At 63.5% G+C, this 19344-nt stretch overlaps 2 protein-coding genes across 2 annotated transcripts; both read right to left on the reverse strand.

The window, feature by feature from the left end:
• Positions 1-36: 36 nt before the first annotated feature.
• NAGPA (N-acetylglucosamine-1-phosphodiester alpha-N-acetylglucosaminidase) lies at positions 37-5952 on the reverse strand. Its single transcript, XM_056135183.1, has 9 exons — positions 5853-5952; positions 5327-5773; positions 4040-4179; positions 3077-3185; positions 2358-2486; positions 1933-2141; positions 1793-1840; positions 1024-1087; positions 37-829 (listed from the first exon to the last, which is right to left on the reverse strand). The coding sequence occupies exons 1-9, from the start codon at positions 5936-5938 to the stop codon at positions 619-621; spliced, it is 1443 nt and encodes a 480-aa protein (XP_055991158.1). The 5' UTR covers positions 5939-5952; the 3' UTR covers positions 37-618.
• A 4715-nt stretch (positions 5953-10667) lies between these two features.
• Positions 10668-17355, reverse strand: CUNH16orf89 (chromosome unknown C16orf89 homolog). The gene is made up of 8 exons (XM_056135130.1): positions 17137-17355; positions 16065-16214; positions 15289-15439; positions 14499-14616; positions 13349-13484; positions 12554-12658; positions 11369-11452; positions 10668-10762 (listed from the first exon to the last, which is right to left on the reverse strand). Exons 1-8 carry the CDS (start codon positions 17342-17344, stop codon positions 10668-10670), a joined length of 1047 nt encoding a protein of 348 aa, XP_055991105.1. The 5' UTR covers positions 17345-17355.
• Between the last annotated feature and the right edge of the window lie 1989 nt (positions 17356-19344).

Here is a 19344-nt window from a genome sequence, read left to right on the forward strand (position 1 = left end):
CTCGGGCTTCCTGGTGTCGTGATTCAGAACCCAGGCTCCAGTCCCCTCAGTACGCCCTTTATTAGTCCAGCGTACGTGTCCCCCTCCCCGGGGGTGCGGGGCAGGACCCTCCCCTGCTGGGGAGTGGCCTGAGACGGGAAACGGACGTAAGCTGGCGAGTTTGGCACTTGTGTTCCTGGAAATTGGCAGTGAGGTCTGGAGGGTGGACAGCAGTGAGGTCCTGAGTCTCTTCCACTCCAACACGCGACCCCATTGTAACAAGTTCTGGTCGTCACCGGCAGAGGTCCCTATTCTGGGGATGCCGCTTAGAGGGCCTGCAGGAAGGCCCTCGGGGGGCCTCTAGTCTCCTCCAGGGGGCGCAGCAGAAAAGGACGGCTGCTTCCAGGAGGCGCTAGTAAGGGCCAGTCTCCTCTGGGGGGCTGCTGCAGAGTGGGGAGGACAGGAAGGGACAGACTCCTGCAGGAAGTCATGGTCTCCTCCAGGGGGCGCTGCAGAGAGGTGGCGGCCAGGTGCGGCCCATGTGCTGGGCTGGGACCCTGGCAGACGGCGCCAGAGGGTCGGTGGCCCTGCGGAAGCAGGACAGTGCGGAGACCAGCCTTCACAAGGCCGGCGGGGCGGTCAGTCCCTGCACAGGTTCTGGGCGTCCCCCCGCGGCTCCTTGTCTGCGGGCAGCAGCTCCCCGTTCATCTCCTGCAGTGGGTGGTAGTCGTAAGCGCCGTCCAGGTGCCGGCTGAGCTCCACGCGCGAGCCCAGCGCCAGGGCCACGTTGACCGCCATGCTGACCAGCAGGAGGGAGCCCAGCGCCAGGGTCAGGCCCAGCCAGGCGGTCCTGGAGCGAGGGAGACCCGAGTCAGTGCCCGGAGCATGCGTGCCTCAGCCGTGGTCTCTCCCCCTGCCCCCCACACTGACGTCGGAAGATGCCACCCGGGCATCCACGGGCCGTGCCCCATCGAGGTCTGTGAGCGTTGCGGTGGCGGGGGTGCTCCTGCCTGCGCGCACGGGTGGGCGGGTGGGGGCACCTACCCTGTGAGCAGCGGGGAAGCTCCGGTCCGGGGGGCACCCTTGGGGAGCTGCAGGCACTCCTCCTCTGTAAGAGACGGGTGGGGGGTCGTAGGGACACCGGGGTTCACACTCACACTCATGGGCGACCCGGGGTCAGCGGCCACGGAGCTCTCCAGGGCCCCCATTCAAGCGCCCCCTCCCCCCGCACACTGGGGAAGCCCGGGGGCAGGAGCAGGTGCCCTGGACAGGGCCTCAGGCCGCTCTGCTGTGGCACAGGCCAGGGTGGGCACAGTCTGCCCAAGGAGTTGGGGAGAGGGACCCTGCACGCTCGGCACTACCTCCCGCCTGGGCGCCCCACACTTGGCCCAAAGGCGTGCACCGGCTCCCTGAGAGTTGGGGAAGCTTGGCCGGGCTCAGCACGCAGAGAAGGTCACACTGCCCGTGCCCCCCATCCCCATACTCCCCTCCCCCGTGCTCCCCTCCACAAGCTCCCCTCCTCCCCATGTTCCCTGCCCCATGCTCCCGGCCCCTGTGCTCCCCTCTCCAAGCTCCCCACCACTCCCCTCCTCTCCGTGCTCCCCTCCTCCCTGTGCTTCCTTCCCCAAGCTTCCCTCCTCCCCGTGCTCCCCATCCCCATGCGCCCCTCCTCCCCATGTTTCCCACCCTGAGCTCCCCTTCCTCCCAGAGCTCCCCTCACCCCCAACTCCCCTCCCTGCACTCCCTTCCTCCCGGGGGCTCCCTTCCTCTCGCTGCTCCCCCTACAGTGCTCCCTCCCCGTGCCCCATCTCACCTTCACCACAGTTGGGCCCTGTCCACCCCGCCTCGCAGCGGCAGCCAGCTGCCAAGACAAGCAGGATGCAGTCAGGTGAGGGCCCGGGAGGGCGGGTGGGGGGTGCCCGCGGGGGCCGCCTCCCGGGCGCCCCCACTCACTCTCGGTGCAGAGTCCGTGGCCGCTGCAGTTGGCAGGGCCACAGTCCAGCTGGTTGCAGGCGTCACCCCGCCAGAAGCGCCCTGAGCACTGGCAGCGCCCGGACACGCAGGTCCCGTGGCCACTGCAGTCAGGCGGCTGGCAGCGGGGCACGTGCACGCACACCACAGTGGACACACGCCGCGCGCAGCGCCACATGCTGTTCTCCTGGCTGCGGGGGAGGGGGGATGGGGGAAGGAGGGGGTCAGTGCTGCCCCACCCCCAGGACCCCTCCCCAGCCCCGCCCACAGGAGGGAAGGGCCGGCGCCGCATTCCACCCCCTGTCCAGGGGCAGCAGAGACTCTGGCTCCCAATCCTTGAGCACTGGAGCGGGAGCCCAGGAGGAACACGCCTGGACTTAACTCCTGCCCGTCCGCAGGGTGCTCACCAGTGGTCTGATGGGTAACTGGCCAGGCTGCCGTTGGCCACAAAGGTGGCGGAGCCGCCTCCATCCAGGTTGATGGCGTTGACCACGTCCTGTCTGAGCAGGAAGTCGGCCATCTCCCACAGGTTAATGCTGCGGCAAATGGAGCCTCAGTGCCCGGCCACGCGGGGCGGCCAGGCCCCCCACGCCACACCGAGAGCCGGTCGCATGGCTCTGCCGGCACAGCATCCTCTCTGGCTGGTGACGTAGCTTCACGGGCCTGAGGACAGGCTGGGTCTCCAGGGAGACGGGCAGGGGGCGGCGCCCACGGACAGCCCACAGGACACCCCAGAGCCCCCTGGCCTGTCAGCGTGGACCCTGCAGCCCTGTCCGCCTTGGCCCTGCAAATCAGACTGACCCAGTGGGTGCTGTTTGACCCCCACCGTGGGGCAGTGACTCAAACCGGCACCAGCTGCTGAGACAGAGGAGGGACAGCTCAGAGAGGCTCAGGGATTTGCCGTGCGTGGTCACAGCCCACAGACGGCTTCTCCACCTACTTTCCATTCCAACCAGGGCTCTGGATGGAGGGGGCGGAAGCTGGGGAGACTGAGGGCGAGTGGACGGAGCACCTGAGGCTCCTGTGAGCAGGACAGACCCTGGGGACCCTTTCTGGGGACAAAGGGAGCCCAGGATGGAGAAGGTGGCTTTCGGGGGCCACGGTTCCCCGAGGCTTGGACACTCACCCCCGCTGCTCTGTCTGCCCGTCAGCCTGGAACAGCACCAGCCGCCCCTCCCTGTCGTGGCCCACGGCTGTCCGCGCAGAGATCACATTCACAAATTTGCTGAAGGAGCCTGAGGGGAGCAGCAGGGATGAGGCGGGGGAGTGTGCTCCAGGCTTTGTGGAGGCCAGATCCAGATAGCGTGACGTGGCTCGGCCACACGCGAGGCCTGTGCCTCCCCCCCCCCAACTCCCGGTACCACAGCGCCACCTGTGGGAAGGTTTGATTCCTCCAGCCTGGTCTCGGGACTGTACTAACCAGGACACACCACACACACACACACACACACACACACACACACACACCTGTGGGAAGGTTTGATTCAGCCTGGTCTCAGGACTGTACTAACCAGGACACACCACACACACACACCACACACACACACACACACACACACACACACACACACCTGTGGGAAGGTTTGATTCAGCCTGGTCTCAGGACTGTACTAACCAGGACACACCACACACACACACCACACACACACACACACACACACACACACACACACACACACCTGTGGGAAGGTTTGATTCAGCCTGGTCTCAGGACTGTATTAACCAGGACACACCACACACACACCACACACACACACACACACACACACACACACACACACACACACCTGTGGGAAGGTTTGATTCAGCCTGGTCTCAGGACTGTATTAACCAGGACACACCACACACACACACCACACACACACACACACACACACACACACACACCTGTGGGAAGGTTTGATTCAGCCTGGTCTCAGGACTGTATTAACCAGGACACACCACACACACACACACACACATACCTGTCTCCTGTGTCTCTTCACACTCGGTGTGGGAAGGTTTGATTCCTCCATCCAGCCTAGTCTCATGACTGTACTAACCGGGACACACAACACACACACACACACACACACACACACACACACACCTGTCTCCTGTGTCTCTTCACACTCGGTGGCTTGGCTCTCGTTGATGTAGACGCTTCCATTGCGAATCAGCCACACGACCCCACTCACCAGCTGCACAAAAGGGTTCTCAGTGTCCAGCACCTCCTCCTCGGACAGGTACCTGGCACGGCAGGGGTGAGGCTCACTCAGCTGCAGGGAAGGCTGTGGGCAGCGGGGCTCTGCCCGCTGTCCATGGCTGGGGTGCCCGCCACACCTCACCTCCCAGACACGGCCGTCCCCAAGCCACCTCGGGCCCTTCCTGCGCTCAACTGACTCAGCACCCAAACTCCTCTTAAAGAATGTCATTTACTGTGGTGTTTGGGGGGGCCTGCTTCTAGCTCTGTGCTCAGGTCTCTCCTGGAGCACTGGGTAAGGAGGCTCAGGTGGTGTCAGGCACTGAACCCGCGGCAGTGCCTGAACTCCTGTACCGTCTGTCCAGCCTGAAACATCCCTTTTCTCTGCAGTACCTAGGGGCGATGCCTGGAGTGAAGCAGAGCCGTGCCTGGGACGGGGGTTCACTTCCTCTGGTGCTCAGAGGACCCCCGTATTGCTTAGGATCGAACCTGGGTCTCCCCCACTCAAAACATGAGCCACTGGAGCAGAGCCCGGAGGCCGTGGCCAAAACCCGAACAAGCCAAAGCCCCCCAGGGGCCAGGCCCGAAAGTCCGCAAGTCCCAATCTTCGCTTCTACTCTGGCCCCCGCCTGCTCTCCGGCCGGGCTAGAGGGGGCAAAGGCAGTTCTGCCCTCCTGGGTCTGCTCCCGCCCGGGACCCTTGGGGGCACCTCTGGGCCACGGCCGGCAGCTCCTTCGGCTTTTCCTCCACTCCGCCCTGGACCTGCCTGGACCTGCCTGGATCTCGGCTGTCCGCGCAACGGCCCTGCCCCCCGCTCCCAACGCCTCCCGGGCCGCGCCCCTGGGTCCTGCTCGTTCTCCGGAGCGAGGGGAGAAGGCAGAGGGTGCAGGCTCGGGTCCGCTAGGACGCGTCCAGCGCGCGGCGGCCTCCCGCCCGGCACGGGGAAAACCGGGCAGGGGGGCACGACGCCCCCCACCCGCGCCGCACCTGGCGATGCTCGGGGGTGACCTGGCTCTGCACTCAGGCGTCCCTCCTGGCGATGCCCAGGGGTGACCTGGCTCTGCACTCAGGCGTCCCTCCTGGCGATGCCCGGGGGTGACCTGGCTCTGCACTCAGGCGACCCTCCTGGCGGTGCCCAGGGGACCCCCGGGATTCCGCAGGTGCGTCTCCGCCCGCGCCGCGCCGCCTCCTCACCCGGTCACCAGGGTCCCGTCGCGGCGGATCCCGAACTGCGCGTTCTGCAGCCCCCCGGCGCTGCTCACCCTGCGCCCGTCGCTCACCGCGTTGCCCAGGCACTCGCCCGTGCCCGTGCCGAAGAAGCCGCCGTTCTGCGCCACCAGGCAGCCCGCCCGCCGCGCCGTCTCCTGCACCGTGGCGCGTTGCCGCCGGGCGCAGCCGCCGGGCCCGCCGGGCTCCAGCACCGAGAAGGTGCGCAGGGGGTCGCCGGCCCGCGTCAGGCGGCCGGCCACGGCGCGGCCCCCGAAGTGCGACACGAAGGGGCGCACCTCCGGGGGGCCCGCGCCCGGGGCGGCCGGCCAGCGCTCGTGCTCGCGCCGGCCCGCGCGCACCCGGGCGCAGTCCCGGGCCAGGCGCGCGCGCCCGCGGGGGTAGGGCAGCAGCACGTCGTCCTCCAGGGAGGCCCTGCGGGGAGCGGGCGGGCGTGAGCCGGGGCGGCCCCCGCGCGGGGGGCACGCCCCGCGCCCCGGGGGGCCGCACTCACCCCGCGCCCGCGTCCCCGGACGCCTCGCCGCGGAGGCTGAGCGGCGCGAGGAGGAAGAGGAGCCAGCGGGCCATGGGCGCCGCCATGTTGGACGCGGACGTCCGGTCACGTGCGCGCCCCCACGTGACCCGGGCCGCGGGCGGCGGGTCTCTGCGGGTCTCTCGCGTTTGGGGGAGGAGCCGGGTGGCGCCGCCTGAGTTCCAGGCGCTCAGGGCGTGGCTAGGCGACTAGGAGGGGCTTCCACGTTTCTTTTCTCTTCTTTTTCTTGCTTTTTGGGTCACACCTGGCGATGCTCAGGGGTTCCTCCTGGCTCTGCACTCAGGAATCACTCCCGGAGGTGCTCGGGGGACCCTATGGGATGCTGGGAATCGAACCCGGGTCGGCCGCGTGCAAGGCAAACGCCCTACCCGCTGTGCTATCGCTCCAGCCCCTCATCTATATATATATACATATATATATATGTATTTTGCTTTTTGGGTCACACCCGGCAATGCTCAGGGGTCACTCCTGGTTCTGCACTCAGGAATTACTCCTGGCGGTGCTCAGGGGACCCTATGGGATGCTGGGAATCGAACCCGGGTCGGCCGCGTGCAAGGCAAACGCCCTACCCGCTGTGCTATCACTCCAGCCCCCTCTTTTCTTTCCTTTTGACTTTTTGGGTCACACCCGGCAATGCATAGGGGTTCCTCCCGGCTCTGCACTCAGGAATCACTCCCGGCGGTGCTCAGGGGACCCTATGGGATGCTGGGAATCGAACCCGGGTCGGCCGCGTGCAAGGCAAACGCCCTACCCGCTGTGCTATCACTCCAGCCCCCTCTTTTCTTTTCTTTTCTTTTGACTTTTTGGGTCACACCCGGCAATGTTCGGGGTTTACTCCTGGCTCTGCACTCAGCAGTTAACTCCTGGCGGTGCTGGGGGACCCTATGGGATGCTGGGAATTGAACCCGGGTTGGCCCCGTGCGGAGCAAATGCCTTCACCCCCTGTACTCTCGCTCCAGCCCCCAACTTCCACATACTCTCATTCCACATACTTTTCATTTCACGTACTTCCACATACATTCTTCCCTTTAAGATTTGCTTTGCGGGATGACGTTCACGCATACACATTTTTCCTTACCTTTCTTTTTGGCCACACCTGGCGATGCCCAGGGGTAACTCCTGGCTCTGCACTCAGGTATCCCTCCTGGCAGTGCACAGGGGACCCCATGGGATTCTGCGGATCGAGCCCGGGTCGGTCCGGTACCATGCAAATAGCCTACCCGCTGTACTCTCCCTGCCTCACTGTGCATATACATTTTTCTTTCCTTTTTCCTTCTTTTTTTTTGGGGGGGGGGGCACACCTGGTAGTGCTCAGGGTTTACTCTAGGCTCTGTGCTCAGGAGTCATTCCTGGCGGTATTCAGGGGACTATAAAGTATGCCAGGGATCGAACCTAGGTCAGCCGTGCAAGGCCAGGGACCTACCCACTCTACTATTTCTCCAGCCCCCCAATACTCAGTTTTCCCGTCACTGTTTGCCATCACGTGCTCAGACTCCATCATGTCCTAGCGATGCATCCCAGAAGAAGGACATTTTCTCACCCACCCAGGCACTTTGATGGAGTTTAATCCATAGGGCCATGCCAGTTTTGCCCATTGTTTGCCTGAAACAGACGGACGGAGGTCTGTAATGGCTCCTTCAGTGCTCAGGAGCTCTTTCTGGCTCTTAAGTCAAGACTCCAAGTGGTGGTGGTGGTGCCCCTCGGCCCTTGTCTGGTTCCAGGGATCTACAGAGCCTGGAGGACCCTGGCAGAGCAGGCGCCCCTCCAGCCCTCGTTCCCATCACAAGCATTGTAGCTCTTTCCCCACCATGAGCGTCGTTCAGCGGTGCCACTTGCATTCCATTTCTCTGTGCCCCGACCTGGAACAGTTGCAGAGTCTTTCTGTGGCTCTGATTGCAGACACTGCAGGCAGGACAGAGGTCTTGACCCTCCTTGTGTTTCTCCAGTCACCGCGCCATTTTCAGCAGGACGGTGCTGCCTCTCCCTCTTTGGATGTGGGAGACCATCCCTGAGAATGAGGCCGGGCCAGGCCGGGGCTGGGCCCTGTGAGCGGCCAGATGCGCCCGCCTGGCTCTGCTGGTGAGAGGTGAGCAGAGGCCTCCTGGGGAAGAGGCTGTCTGCCCATGGGCGCAGGCGCAGGGGCCAGGGACAGGCAACCCTGACTGGACGCTGCCATTGCTTTGTTTACCAGCGGTGCCTGGAGGTGTGAGGGGGCTACTCCCTGAGGGTCAGTCTGGTCGATGCTTGGGGAGCCCAGTGGTGCTGGGGATGGTACCTGTGTGTGTGTGGAGCAGCTCCGGGCCTGGAAAGTGACAGGAAACTGTTGCAGCGTGGAGAGTGGGGACATGGCAAGACAGAACAGAGGTGGAGGGAGGCGGGAGATGGGGACAGCTGTGGAATACCTCCTGCCCCGCTCCTCCGTGCGGGGGCTGGTGCCAAGCGGAGTCTGAGGACCATTAGCTGGGAGAAGAGCAGGGTGCCGCGGGCAGACGCCGGGTCCCCGAAGAGCTCCAAGAAGCCAGTTTGGATGTTTGGATTCCAGCCCCAGGGGAAGGGGAAGCCAGGGTGCTTGGTTGCTCAGTTTTTTATTTCTTTTTTGGGTCACACCCAGTGATGCACAGGGATTCCTCCTGGCTCTGCACTCAGGAATGACTCCTGGCGGTGCTCGGGGGACCAGACCATATGGGATGCTGGGAATCGAACCTGGGTCAACCGCATGCAAGGCATAAAGCCCTCCCCGCTGTGCAATCACTCCAGCCCCTGGTTGCTTAGTTTGAAACCCGCTTTAAGAGTAGCAAACGCGGGGGAGTTGTGCAGTGATGTTAGACAAAGTCCAGTCACCAGGAACCCTTCTCTGGATCATGCGGGGCATGGCCAAGGCGGACCGGGTCGGGGCGGGGGCGAGGAGCCTGGTGCTCGCCTTGCTGGTGGACCGACAGACGGACGGAGGCCTGGGCTGTGGCTCCTACAGACCCCGCTGGCAGTGTGTGCCCCTCTCAGCCCGTTTCCTGGAGACACGGCTCTGCCCACGGAGCTTTCTCCGGCACCTCCCAGGCTCCCAAGGCTCCCAGCAGCCACAGGGTGTGAGATGGAGGAAGTACGTGTTTCCTGCACTGACCCAGGCCACGGGCACGCTGCTGCCGGGCTGTGCGTTGATCGACCGAGGGAAGATGGATTTTTCTTTTATGGTGCCAGGAATAGCGACAGCCCTGGGCTCACCAGTGCCAGGCCAGTGCTTTAAGTCCCTCCTGCCCTGCCCCGCTAACCACATCCGGGAACTTTCCTTTTCCTTTTTAGAAAGTGACTTCGAGCTCAGGTTTCCCTGGAGTCACTCGCTCCCGGATCTGAGCACTCTCAAGCTCTCAACTGGGCTGATCCACCAGGAGTCAGGAAAGGTGGGGCAGGGAGTCACATAATTCCCCCTAATCCCCCGGAGTGGAGGTGGCTTCTTTGGGGTTTGTGTGCCATTGCGGTCAGTGTTTGCTCTCTGGGCGACATGGAAGAAATCCTCGGGGCATCCAGAGTGCTGGGTGGCTGCTGGGGTCCCCTCGGAAGCAAACCACGCTCCTACAGCGGACCCTCAGATGGCTTGGAACTCCCGTCCCCCCCAGCCTGAAGCCCTAGGAGAGGGTTAGAGCTGTGTGTGGGGATGGAACCGAGACCCCCGGGGTGTCAGCCTGAGACCCTCCCTTCTGTTACTGGGCCACGAGCACAGAGGGCATTTGAACACACCAGCTTGCCCAGAGTCTAGTTTCACCTTTGAAGTGGAGCAAGATGAGTGGCTTAAGAAGTGACTTTAAAGGCTCCGAGCCCGAGGACAGGGGTCCGAGTCATTCTCCCCTCCCCAATGGCCCCCTCACCCCCACAGGCAGCTCCCGGACCCCTGCTGAGGTTCGGGAGCTTTTTTGTTTTGTTTTTGTTTTTGTTTTTGTTTTTTGGGTCACACCCGTCGACGCTCAGGGGTTACTCCTGGCTCTGCACTCAAGAATTACTCCTGGTAGTGCTTGGGGGACCCTAGGGGATGCCAGGGATTGAACCCGGGTCGGCCGTGTGCAAGGCAAACGTCCTCCTTGCTGTGCTATTGCTGTGGCCCCATGTTTGGGGGGCTTTTGTGAGGTTGGTTTTAAGGTCATTTCTGTGCGGGGCTGGGGTCAAACCTGGGCTCCCACATGCACCCCATCCCCGGGGGTCCTTCAAGCCATCCCTGCCCCCGCTCCCGGGAGGCCAGAGCCCCTGCAGCCCTCGGGAATCCCGGGCTCAGGATCAGGGATGGACGGAGACTTGGCAGTCGGCTGTCACACACCCCCGGTAAGACGCTGCCGGGCCAGGCTGGGGATGTCCCGGGCCCATCCCTGGTGCTCCTGCATCCAGGCCAGCCCTGCCTGGGGCAGGGGACCCGAGCTGCTGCTCTGAGGCCCCCCCCCTCCCAGCGAAGGGCTGCTTCATGCCTGAAAGGACGCAGTGTCCCCCTGGGCACACAGTTAACACCTGACGTGCTGTCAAGAGGCTGGAGAGAGGAGGATGCGTCTTGGGGCTGGTAACATCTGACTCCACCAGGTCCCGGGGTTGCCCTGACTCGCCCCCAGACCCAGACACCAGCGGATGGCCATTCCGGACATCAGTTTATTCCCTGCTCCCACCGGGCCTCGCCAGCTCCCCCTTTCCACCCCGATCCCCCCACCCAAAGGATGAGGGGAGACATCTCCTCCCCAGCTGGGGGTGGGGGTGGAGTCCAGCTCAAGGACAGAGGGGTCCAGCGCCCACGAGTCCAGCTTCTCAGCGGCCGGGAGCAGGGGGACGCTCCGCCAGGATGTAGAGGAAGCCGCCCAGTGCCGCGACGGCCACAGCCGTGTTGTGGGAGGAGCAGCCGTCTGCGGGGAGAGAAGGGGTGCTGGGCTTGTCCCGAAGCAGCAGCCAAACCTGCCCCCAGGCCCTCGAGGACAATGCCTGATGGGTGACCCTGTTCTGCAGGCAGGGAAACTGAGACCCGGGTGGCCACAGTGCCCTCACCTCTCAACCCTCAGGGCCCCCCCTTCAGCCTGCCTGGGGCCATCGCCCCCTCGAGGGGCTCTGGGATCTGACACTCGGTTTAGGTCCACTTTACAGATGGAGAAACTGAGGCCCAGAGTGGGGCAGCCACTCCCACCATGGAGGGGTTCAGGTTGGGCCCTGGATGGCTGCAACCTCCGCTGCTCGGGGCATCAGAGCCAAGTGCCCCCTTCTGGGCCATTTCCGAGCCCCCTCCCCCTCGCTCCCCCGACTGCCTGCTGACCCGTGAGCTGAGTTTCCCCCCTTCCCTCTCTGCCCCAAAGTGGCTCCAGTTTCCTGATTAGCCCTGGGCTGGAGTCGCGATTCCTGGAAACTCGCAGGCCCTGTAGCTGGTGGGGTCCCCGCACCCCCACCTGCCTGGCCCCACCAGCCAGAGCCTCTGCGGGGGTCAGGCCCACGCCCAGGGGATCCCTGGGGGATTTCGTCACCTGTGAATTGTCTGTCCCTCCGCTTCACGCGTCTCAGAGAGTGGCGCCGGGCCCGGCTGCGCAGGGAGGCGGCCGCCCCTTCCTCTGCGGGGAGAGCGGACAGCGGACCTCACCCCTCCACCCTGCTCCCCAGCCCCGGGGACACAGCACTGTGGCTACCTCAGGGTCCCCCGAGCACTGCGGGGGTGTGATTCAGGAGCGTCCTCGCGCCCTTGGCACTGAACTTGCTCCCGACTGGCCGGGAATCACGGGGTGGACCCTGGGCCTCCGTCAGGACCCCCTGATATGCAGTTCCCTCAGCCCCCCCCCCCAGCCCGGGAACCCGCATTCTTCACCCTCTATTTTTTTGGAGGGCCAGGGGTGAGCCCAGGTGCTCAGGGGTTCCTCCTGGCTGTGCTGGGGGAACCCTGTGGAGAGCTGGGAATCAGGCCAGGCCAGTGCCCCCCCTGGTCTCTCTCTCTGCCCCAACACGCTCCTCTGCTCTGTTTGTTTAGGTGCCAGAGGGGGCCTCCCCAGCACCCACCCCTGCTGTGCCCCAAGCCCTGGCTCGCCCAGCCCCTCTGAGAAGCAAACATTGCTCCAGAACTTCTGGCCCCAGCAGTGTCCTGCAGTGACAATGGCCAGGGGTCTCCCGGCTATGCCTGCTCAGGGAGGTGGCTGCAAAGTTCGTCCCACCCAGGTTGAGGCGTGGGGGCCCCGCGTAAGGGAGCAGCATCCCCCCACGCACACAGCTTCCCTGTGCTGGAGGGGCTGTGGGTTCCCAAGTTGCCCCCTGCCTCTAAGAGCCTGTGCCCCAGAACCGTGAACCCATTACAGCTTGTGCATGCGTGCTGTGTGTGTGCACAGGTGTGCCTGTGTGTACTGTGTATGTGCACGTGTGTCTGCTGTGTGCCTGTGTGTGTGCTGTGTGTGCACATGTGCCATGTGTCTGTGTATGCCTGTGTTCCTGTGTGTCTGCATCTGTGCATCCGTGTGCTGGGTGTCTGTGTGCTGTGTCTGTGTGTGTGTGTCCATGCGTCTGTATGTCCATGTGCTGTGTGTCTGTGTGTGTCTGTGTGCTGTGTGTCTTGTATGCTGTGTGCTGTGTGCTCACGTGCTCCTGTCCATGGATGCTGCAGTGCTCCCTGTCACCCGCGGTGACTTCGCTGTACCCTCCCGCTCTTCACTGGGGCGGAAGCAGCTTACCAGTCCTGCCGAAGCAGCCTTCCGGGGCCAGCTGCCAGCTGAGGATGGCCTCCAGCCACCTGGGCTTGTAGAAGTCCAGGAAGCCACTGATCCCGCAGAACATGACTGGGAACAGAGGCAGGTGTGGGACAGGGGCCTTTGGTCATGCTCCCAAGACTGAGGGTCTGTGGGCGTGTCCCCCAAGGCAGGGGCCTGTGGGCATGTCCCCCAAGGCAGGGGGCCTGCAGGCGTGGCCCCCCAGGATTGGGGGCCCTTTAGGCGTGTCCCCCGAGGCAGGGAGCCTGTGGGTGTGTCCCCCAAGGTTGGGGGCTTGCAGACGTGTCCCCCAAGGCAGGGGGCCTGCAGGCGTGTCCCCAAGACAGTCTCCCTGGAGCCTCTCCCTGAGCTAAGGCATTCCGGACCAGAGTCGGGATGGGGGCGTCAGAACACCCAGGCCCAGCAGGACCACAGGAACCCCATCCCCTTGTCTCTAAGATGGTCTGTAGGCAGTTTGTCACCCACAGCTAGGACACAGTGGTTGCCTCTGGAGGTAGGAAGCAGTGACCAGCGGGGCATGAAGTATCATGGGCGCCCAGTGAAGTTTGAGGTTTGAACAAATAAGAAATAAGACCCCCCCCTCCCCCGCCTGTTAGTGCCGCCCGGCAGTGCCCGGGGTGGCCCTCTGCGAACGGTGCATTTGTGGTGGGTCCCACATTTGGGCTTCAATGGCCACCACGTGGCTTCACTGCGATGTCCGGCAGCCCTGCTGCGTGTGCGCCCACCCTGCTGCTTGGCCCTGGAGGGGGACGGGCTCACTGTTCTCGCAGAAGATATCCCGGGCGATGGGGGGGTATCCCCCCGCCTCCACCCTGCGGTTGACAAGCAGCATGTTGGCGCAGAAGCGGTCCATGTAGTGCTGGCTGTGGCCGAACACCCCGGCGGTGCAGCCCATCTGCAAACACCAGGGCACGGGAGTTGGGCGCAGCCCCCCCACCCCCAACTTCTCAGCGGGCTGGCGAGTACCGCCACCCTTAAGTGTGATCCCTGCCTCTCTCCCAGTTGCTGAGTCTGCCACCGGCTCCTGCTCTCAGCGGCTTGGTTCGGCGGAGTTAAACGTTCCGTCCTGGGGCCTCGGGGTGGGCTTGGACGGGTGGGTGCGAGCCAGGCCTCTGGACACTGGGGGGCGCTATGCAGCAGTCAGATGCACTCAGGTTGCTCGCCCACCCCAGTGCCAGCTCTGTGGTCGCCCACCAGCAGCCCCTATGGATTGGACACGCGACAGGAGGAGTGCCAGGGTCACTGTCCACTCGGATTGATTAATTTGATTAGAGCAGCCCGCTTGATCTTGCATCCGCAAAAACACGGGTCTGAGAGCTTGCAAAGGAATAAGAAACGTAGCATGAGAAATGAGTGCGGGCAGGGGAGAGTGGAAGGGGCTGGGTCACTGCTGTATATGCGAGGGTCCCGTTCTGTCCCGGACAGTGCAAGCGGGGAGCAGCCCCCAACCCCTCCCCAGCAAAACCCAACAGCAGTAACAACAGAAGAAAACAGAGGAGGATGGTAGGGGAGGTGGTGCCCGCCTGCAGAGAGCACGCCGGAGCTAAACGCTCAGCACCGCAAATGTCCCCCGACCCCAGCCCAGCCAGGGATCGCCCCTGAGCACAGAGCCGGGAGCAAGCCCCTAGCACAGAGCTGGGAGCGAGTCCTGAGCACAAAGCTGGGAGCGAGCACAGAACTAGAAGCGAGCCCTGAGCCCAGAATTAGGAGTGAGCCCTGAGCACAGAGCCGGGAGTGAGTGAGCACAGAGCCGGGGGTGAGTGAGCACAGAACTAGGAGAGAGCCCTGAACACAGAGCCAAGCCCCCCTCATCCCCCCCCCAGTCTGCTTCAGGTTTCTAGTGGACAAGGAGAGCAGCGGGTCCCCTGCTGACCCCAGCCCCATGGCCCAGGTCCCCTGTGCCACTCACCATCCTGGCCATGAGGAAGAAGAGCAGCTGGTGCGAGAGGGCATAGCCCGTGCAGCCGGGCCTGGTCATGAGTGAGGCGCAGGCTTCCGAGAGTGCGCAGGGCTGGCTGCTGTCCACCCTGCGGACAGGCGCCCTGAGCTTTGGGCATGGCCCTTCCTGGGCTGGATCCCCCCCACCTCCCTGGCTGGCTCCAGGCCCGTGGCCGGGCACCCGCCAGGTGAGCACAGGTGCCTGAGCACAGGAAGGGGCATGGGGTGGGTGGGTGGTGCCAGGGTCAGTGGCCCCCATGGAAACCCCCGGACAGCTCTGTGGCCTCACGCCCGACCCTGGGCTGGCCCAAGTGCAGTGCCCGCCCCTCTGTGATGGGTTCACAGGGACAGGAAACCGAGTCAGGCAGACACGATTGGGCCCTGCCTCCCACCCAGGGGTGGCAGCGGGTTCTTTTTGGTCAGGCAGGGAACATTCTAGAGGAAGTTTGGATGCTGCCAATACCAAGGTGGGCAGGAGGGGACCCCCCCCCCAGGGCCAGAGGTCAGTGCTGGGAGGGAAAGTTGCCTTTGAGGGTCTGGGGGACCCAGGGCTGGACCAGAGGCCCCGGGGGGGTGGGTCCTGAGCCTCACAGGCTGGGGGGCTCCCCCTGGTGCGGCACATGGGTGGCTGAGCACAGAGCCGCAGGTGGGGGTTGAGTCCCCCGTGGTGGGGATGGGCGCAGGGTGCCAGGCAACTCTTGGTTCCGTGGGCCGAGTGGGTGGCAGAGAGGCACCCCAGGGGGCGGGGGGGGGGGTCGTACCAGGTCCCCAGCAGCTGCGCCAGGCATTTGTCGCTCTGTTCCTCCGAGAACGAGTCCTCGCCCTCGAGAGTGGGGTACACCAGGGAGGCGTTGGTGAGCGTCCAGACGCGCGGCAGCCTCCAGAAGCCGGGCAGGATGGTTGGCCGGAACTCTGGCACAGAGGGGGCCCGGGCTGGGGGCTGCTGTGGCCCCCAGGGTCCACCCCACGGGGTGTCCCTCCTTGCGGCCACCCTGGCCGTGAGCCCGAGGCTCGCAATGAGTCTGGACAGGCAGGAGTTGGGGGAGGGGCCCCAGGTCCGTCCCTGAGGTGCTCTTCTTGGCTTGTGAGGTGCTCGGTGCTGGGGACGTCAAGACCACCCCAGGGGTTCTGGGGGTCAAGCTCAGGCCCTTCCTTCATAGTTTCTGATCTCTAGGACCATATTCTGGATGGGCCCTGCTCAAACCCTCCACAGCCCGGGAGTCTGAGGATAAAGAGTTGGGGGCCTTTGTCTGGGCGAGAGCAGGAAAGGCGTCAGGACTACCCCCCCCACCCCCACCGCCGCGGACCAGGAGGAGGAGACCCAGAATGCCCAGGGGAGCTGCCAACACCTGCCCTTTCCTGGGGGGCACCCCACCTCAGACAGGGCCCCCTCCCTGCAGGGACGATCCCTGGTGTGGTCTGGCTGGAGACCTGGGTGCCCCACCACCACCACCGGTCAGATACCAGCCCCCCTGCAGGAGGCGGCCAGTGCCCCCACCTCTCAGGGACCCCCCGCAGGAGGCGGCCAGTGCCCCACCTCTCAGGTACTGGGCATCGATGTGCTCCAGGTGGCGTGTGGACCCCTGCAGCAGCCCCGACAGCTCCTCGGCCAGCTTCTCTGCGCGCAGGCCTAGTGGCTGCATCCCCGGGTCCCGGGCCCACTTCTCACGGACACCTTCGAGCTGCACTGGGTGGGGGACATGGAGCAGTGCCAGCGTGAGGCGCCGCCCCTGCCCCTTTCACCCGGGGGAGGATTCCCTGTGTGTGATTGTGTGTGTGTGCGTGCCTCTGTGTGTGTGATTGTGTGTGTGTGTGTGCGCGCACGCTGAGGAATTCCAGCAGTCACCACCTGGGGCTTGTTGCATCTGATCCTGGCTTGCAGGGATGGGACGAGGATCTGGGGGGTAGAGGGATGTCGGGTGGATACGGGGGTCCAGAGGCAGTGAGGGCATGTGCTCTGCACCCCTCCTCTGGCTGGGAATCTGCCATCTGTGGGGAGGGGTGAGGGCGGGAAGCATGGGGTATAACTGTGTGTGACTGTGTGTATGCGCGTAAGTGTATGTGTGTGGGGTAAGTGTGTGTGTGTGTGAGTGTGTGTATGTGTATATGGTGTGAGTGTGAGCATGTGTATGTGTGCATGCGTGCGTGTGTGTGTGTGTGTGCATGTGTGTGTGTGTGTGTGTGTGTGTGTGTGTGTGTCCCTGCTTGCCTTGGCTGGACTCCAGGCTCTCACAGGGATCTTATATCCCTCAAAGCTGAACAAACACTTGGCTCTCCATGGGGCCTCCAGGGGCTGGACGTGGGGGAACCGCAATTGGAACCAGATTGGGAGGGTCCAGGTTTCGTCTGGGCCATCCTCAGGCAGAGGGAGTGACCAGCCATGCCCTACCCTCAAGGACTTGGGGGATACGGGGGCAGGGGACCCCATGTCACGGCTCCTTCTCTCCCGGGAACCCTCCCTTCCCCCAGCCCTGCCAGTGCCCGGCGCCTCCTTCCATCCAGTCTCAGGCACTGTGGGCAGTAGGAGGTGGCAGGCCCTGGCCCAGTTCAGGCTGGCGGCCAGCTGAGGGTGGCCTCGGGGGGCTGGCCCCAGGGGTGGCGGCACCCACCTTCCAGCACCCGGAAGCCCAGCACGCCGTCCAGGTTGATCTCCCTCAGGCGTCTCCTCAGGAAGGAGGTGGCCCTCTCCAGCGCCGAGAGGACAAGGTCAGCCACAGTGGCCTCGTCGTCGTGGGGGTGCAGGGGGGCCTGCGAGGCAGGGCACGGTCGCGGTGGTGCCAGCAGCCAGAGCAGGAGCAGGAGGCCCAGGTAGGACATGGCTGGACTCGGCGGAGGCTGGCGGGGATGTGCTTCAGGTCAGCCCTCCCTGCCTGCCCGCCCGCCCCTCCCTCCCTGCAGGGCTCCCACAAGAGGCGGGCTCGGCCTGGGCTGGTCCTGCAGCCTGGGGTGGCCAGGGCCAGCTGCAGGAGGGACCAACCCAGTGGTCAGGCCACCCCCCCACCCCCCCCGCAGCTGCCGAGAGCGGAGCCCACCCAGTTCTCCTCACCGGACCCCGGGCACGGCTTTTATCTGGCAACTGCAGCTACAATCCAGGAATCCCAGCCCGGTAAAGCCAAGTTGTTTGGAAATAAATTTTGGGGCTGGTAGAGCATGTGAAGGGCTGAGGCACCTTAGACTACCAGCTTTAGTCCTGCGAGCCAAGAGCACCCCTGGGTGTGACCCCACGCCCCAAGTGCAGTAGTGCAGAGTGAGCCCATGTTGTTGGGAGCTTATAGCTGGCCACAGAGGCCACGGACGGATCCACATGCCACGTTTGCTGTGCTGAGCCACGGCCCAGTCCTCATTCCCCCGCGCTAAGACCCGCGGCGTGGGAGCGAGGCCCCGTGGAGAGCATGTGCTTTGCGTGTCCAATGCCCGGCTCCGTGCAGTTCTCCAAGCACCATGTGTGAGCTCTGAGCACAGAGCCAGAAGCAGCCTTGGAGTAACACGACGTGTAGCCCCCAATCAGAACTGGAGCGGAACAGAAGGGAAGGAAGGTCCCACATCTAGGTCGCCGCACTAAGGTGTGTGAACATCTGCACGCCTACGCTTCATTAAACACCCCAGCCCACGGGCTAGCCATCACCCCCAGTCCCCCACGCCTGTTCGCCCTGGCGACCGCTCCTGCACTTCCTGTGTCTCTGGATTGGGGACATTTTGCAGAAACGGAATCTCCTCTCTTCTGTCTGGGCTGGCTACCTCAGCACCGTGTGTTCAGGGTTTGTCCACGCTGTGGCAGGTATTAGGAATGGCATTTCTTTTGGGGGGGGTGGGGCGCCCAAATGGTGCTTAAAAGCAGTACTGGTTTCCTTTGGGGCCCAGGACGATAGTAAAGCGGATAGGGCGTTTACCTTGCACGCGGGTGACCCGGATGTGATCCCCAGCATCCCAATGGTCCCCCGGGCACTGCCAGGAGTAATTCCTGAGGGCAGAGCCAGGAGTAACCCCTGAGCATCGCTGGGTGTGACCGAAAAAATAAATCACGATCACGATCATCCTGTTGTTCGTCGATTGCCTCGAGCAGGCACCAGTAACGTCGCCTTCGTCTTAGCCCTGAGATTTTTTTCTTTTTTTGCTTTCTGGATCACACCTGGCGATGCACAGGGGTTCCTCCTGGCTCTGCACTCAGGGATCACTCCTGGCGGTGCTCAGGGGATCATATGGGATGCTGGGAATCGAACCTGGGTCGGCTGCGTGCAAGGCAAACGCCCTACCCGCTGTGCTATCTCTCCAGCCCCAGCCCTGAGATTTTAAAGTGCCATATTCAAGGCTCTTTCAGGGGTAGGAGAATGAGACCCATTATTTGTATGGTATTTGGCATATTGGGTACGCCACGGGGAGTTTGCCAGACTATTAAAAAAATAAATAAATGTTAAAAAACAAAAGAGCAGTGCTGGAGGTCAGCAGGACCACAGAGAGAGGCTGAGTGGCGAAGGCTCCCGCAATAATATCCCACCCCAAGGCTGACCACATGCAGGCTAATTCCACTTTCCTGCTATTGTGCACGACGGTCTGTTGGGGTCGGGAGTTCCCTAGCCCTAGGAGGCACGGAGAGACCAGACAGACAACGTTCCTGCAGGAATTCAAGCGGGGTTTTGTTCAAGCCAGCATGCTGGGGCTCTGCAACATACCCAAGAGCGGGCAGAGGCTGAGAGCCCCGAACTCAGAAACAGGTCATCTTTTATACAGTTTGAGAACAAAGACCACATATTTTTCCCACGTATTTTTCACATACATGAGCGATAGCACAGCGGGTAGGGCGTTCGCCTTACAAGCGG

Source organism: Sorex fumeus, unplaced genomic scaffold (genome assembly GCF_029834395.1).
Source record: "Sorex fumeus unplaced genomic scaffold, SorFum_2.1 ptg000110l, whole genome shotgun sequence".
In the NCBI taxonomy this organism is placed as follows: Eukaryota; Metazoa; Chordata; class Mammalia; order Eulipotyphla; family Soricidae; genus Sorex; species Sorex fumeus.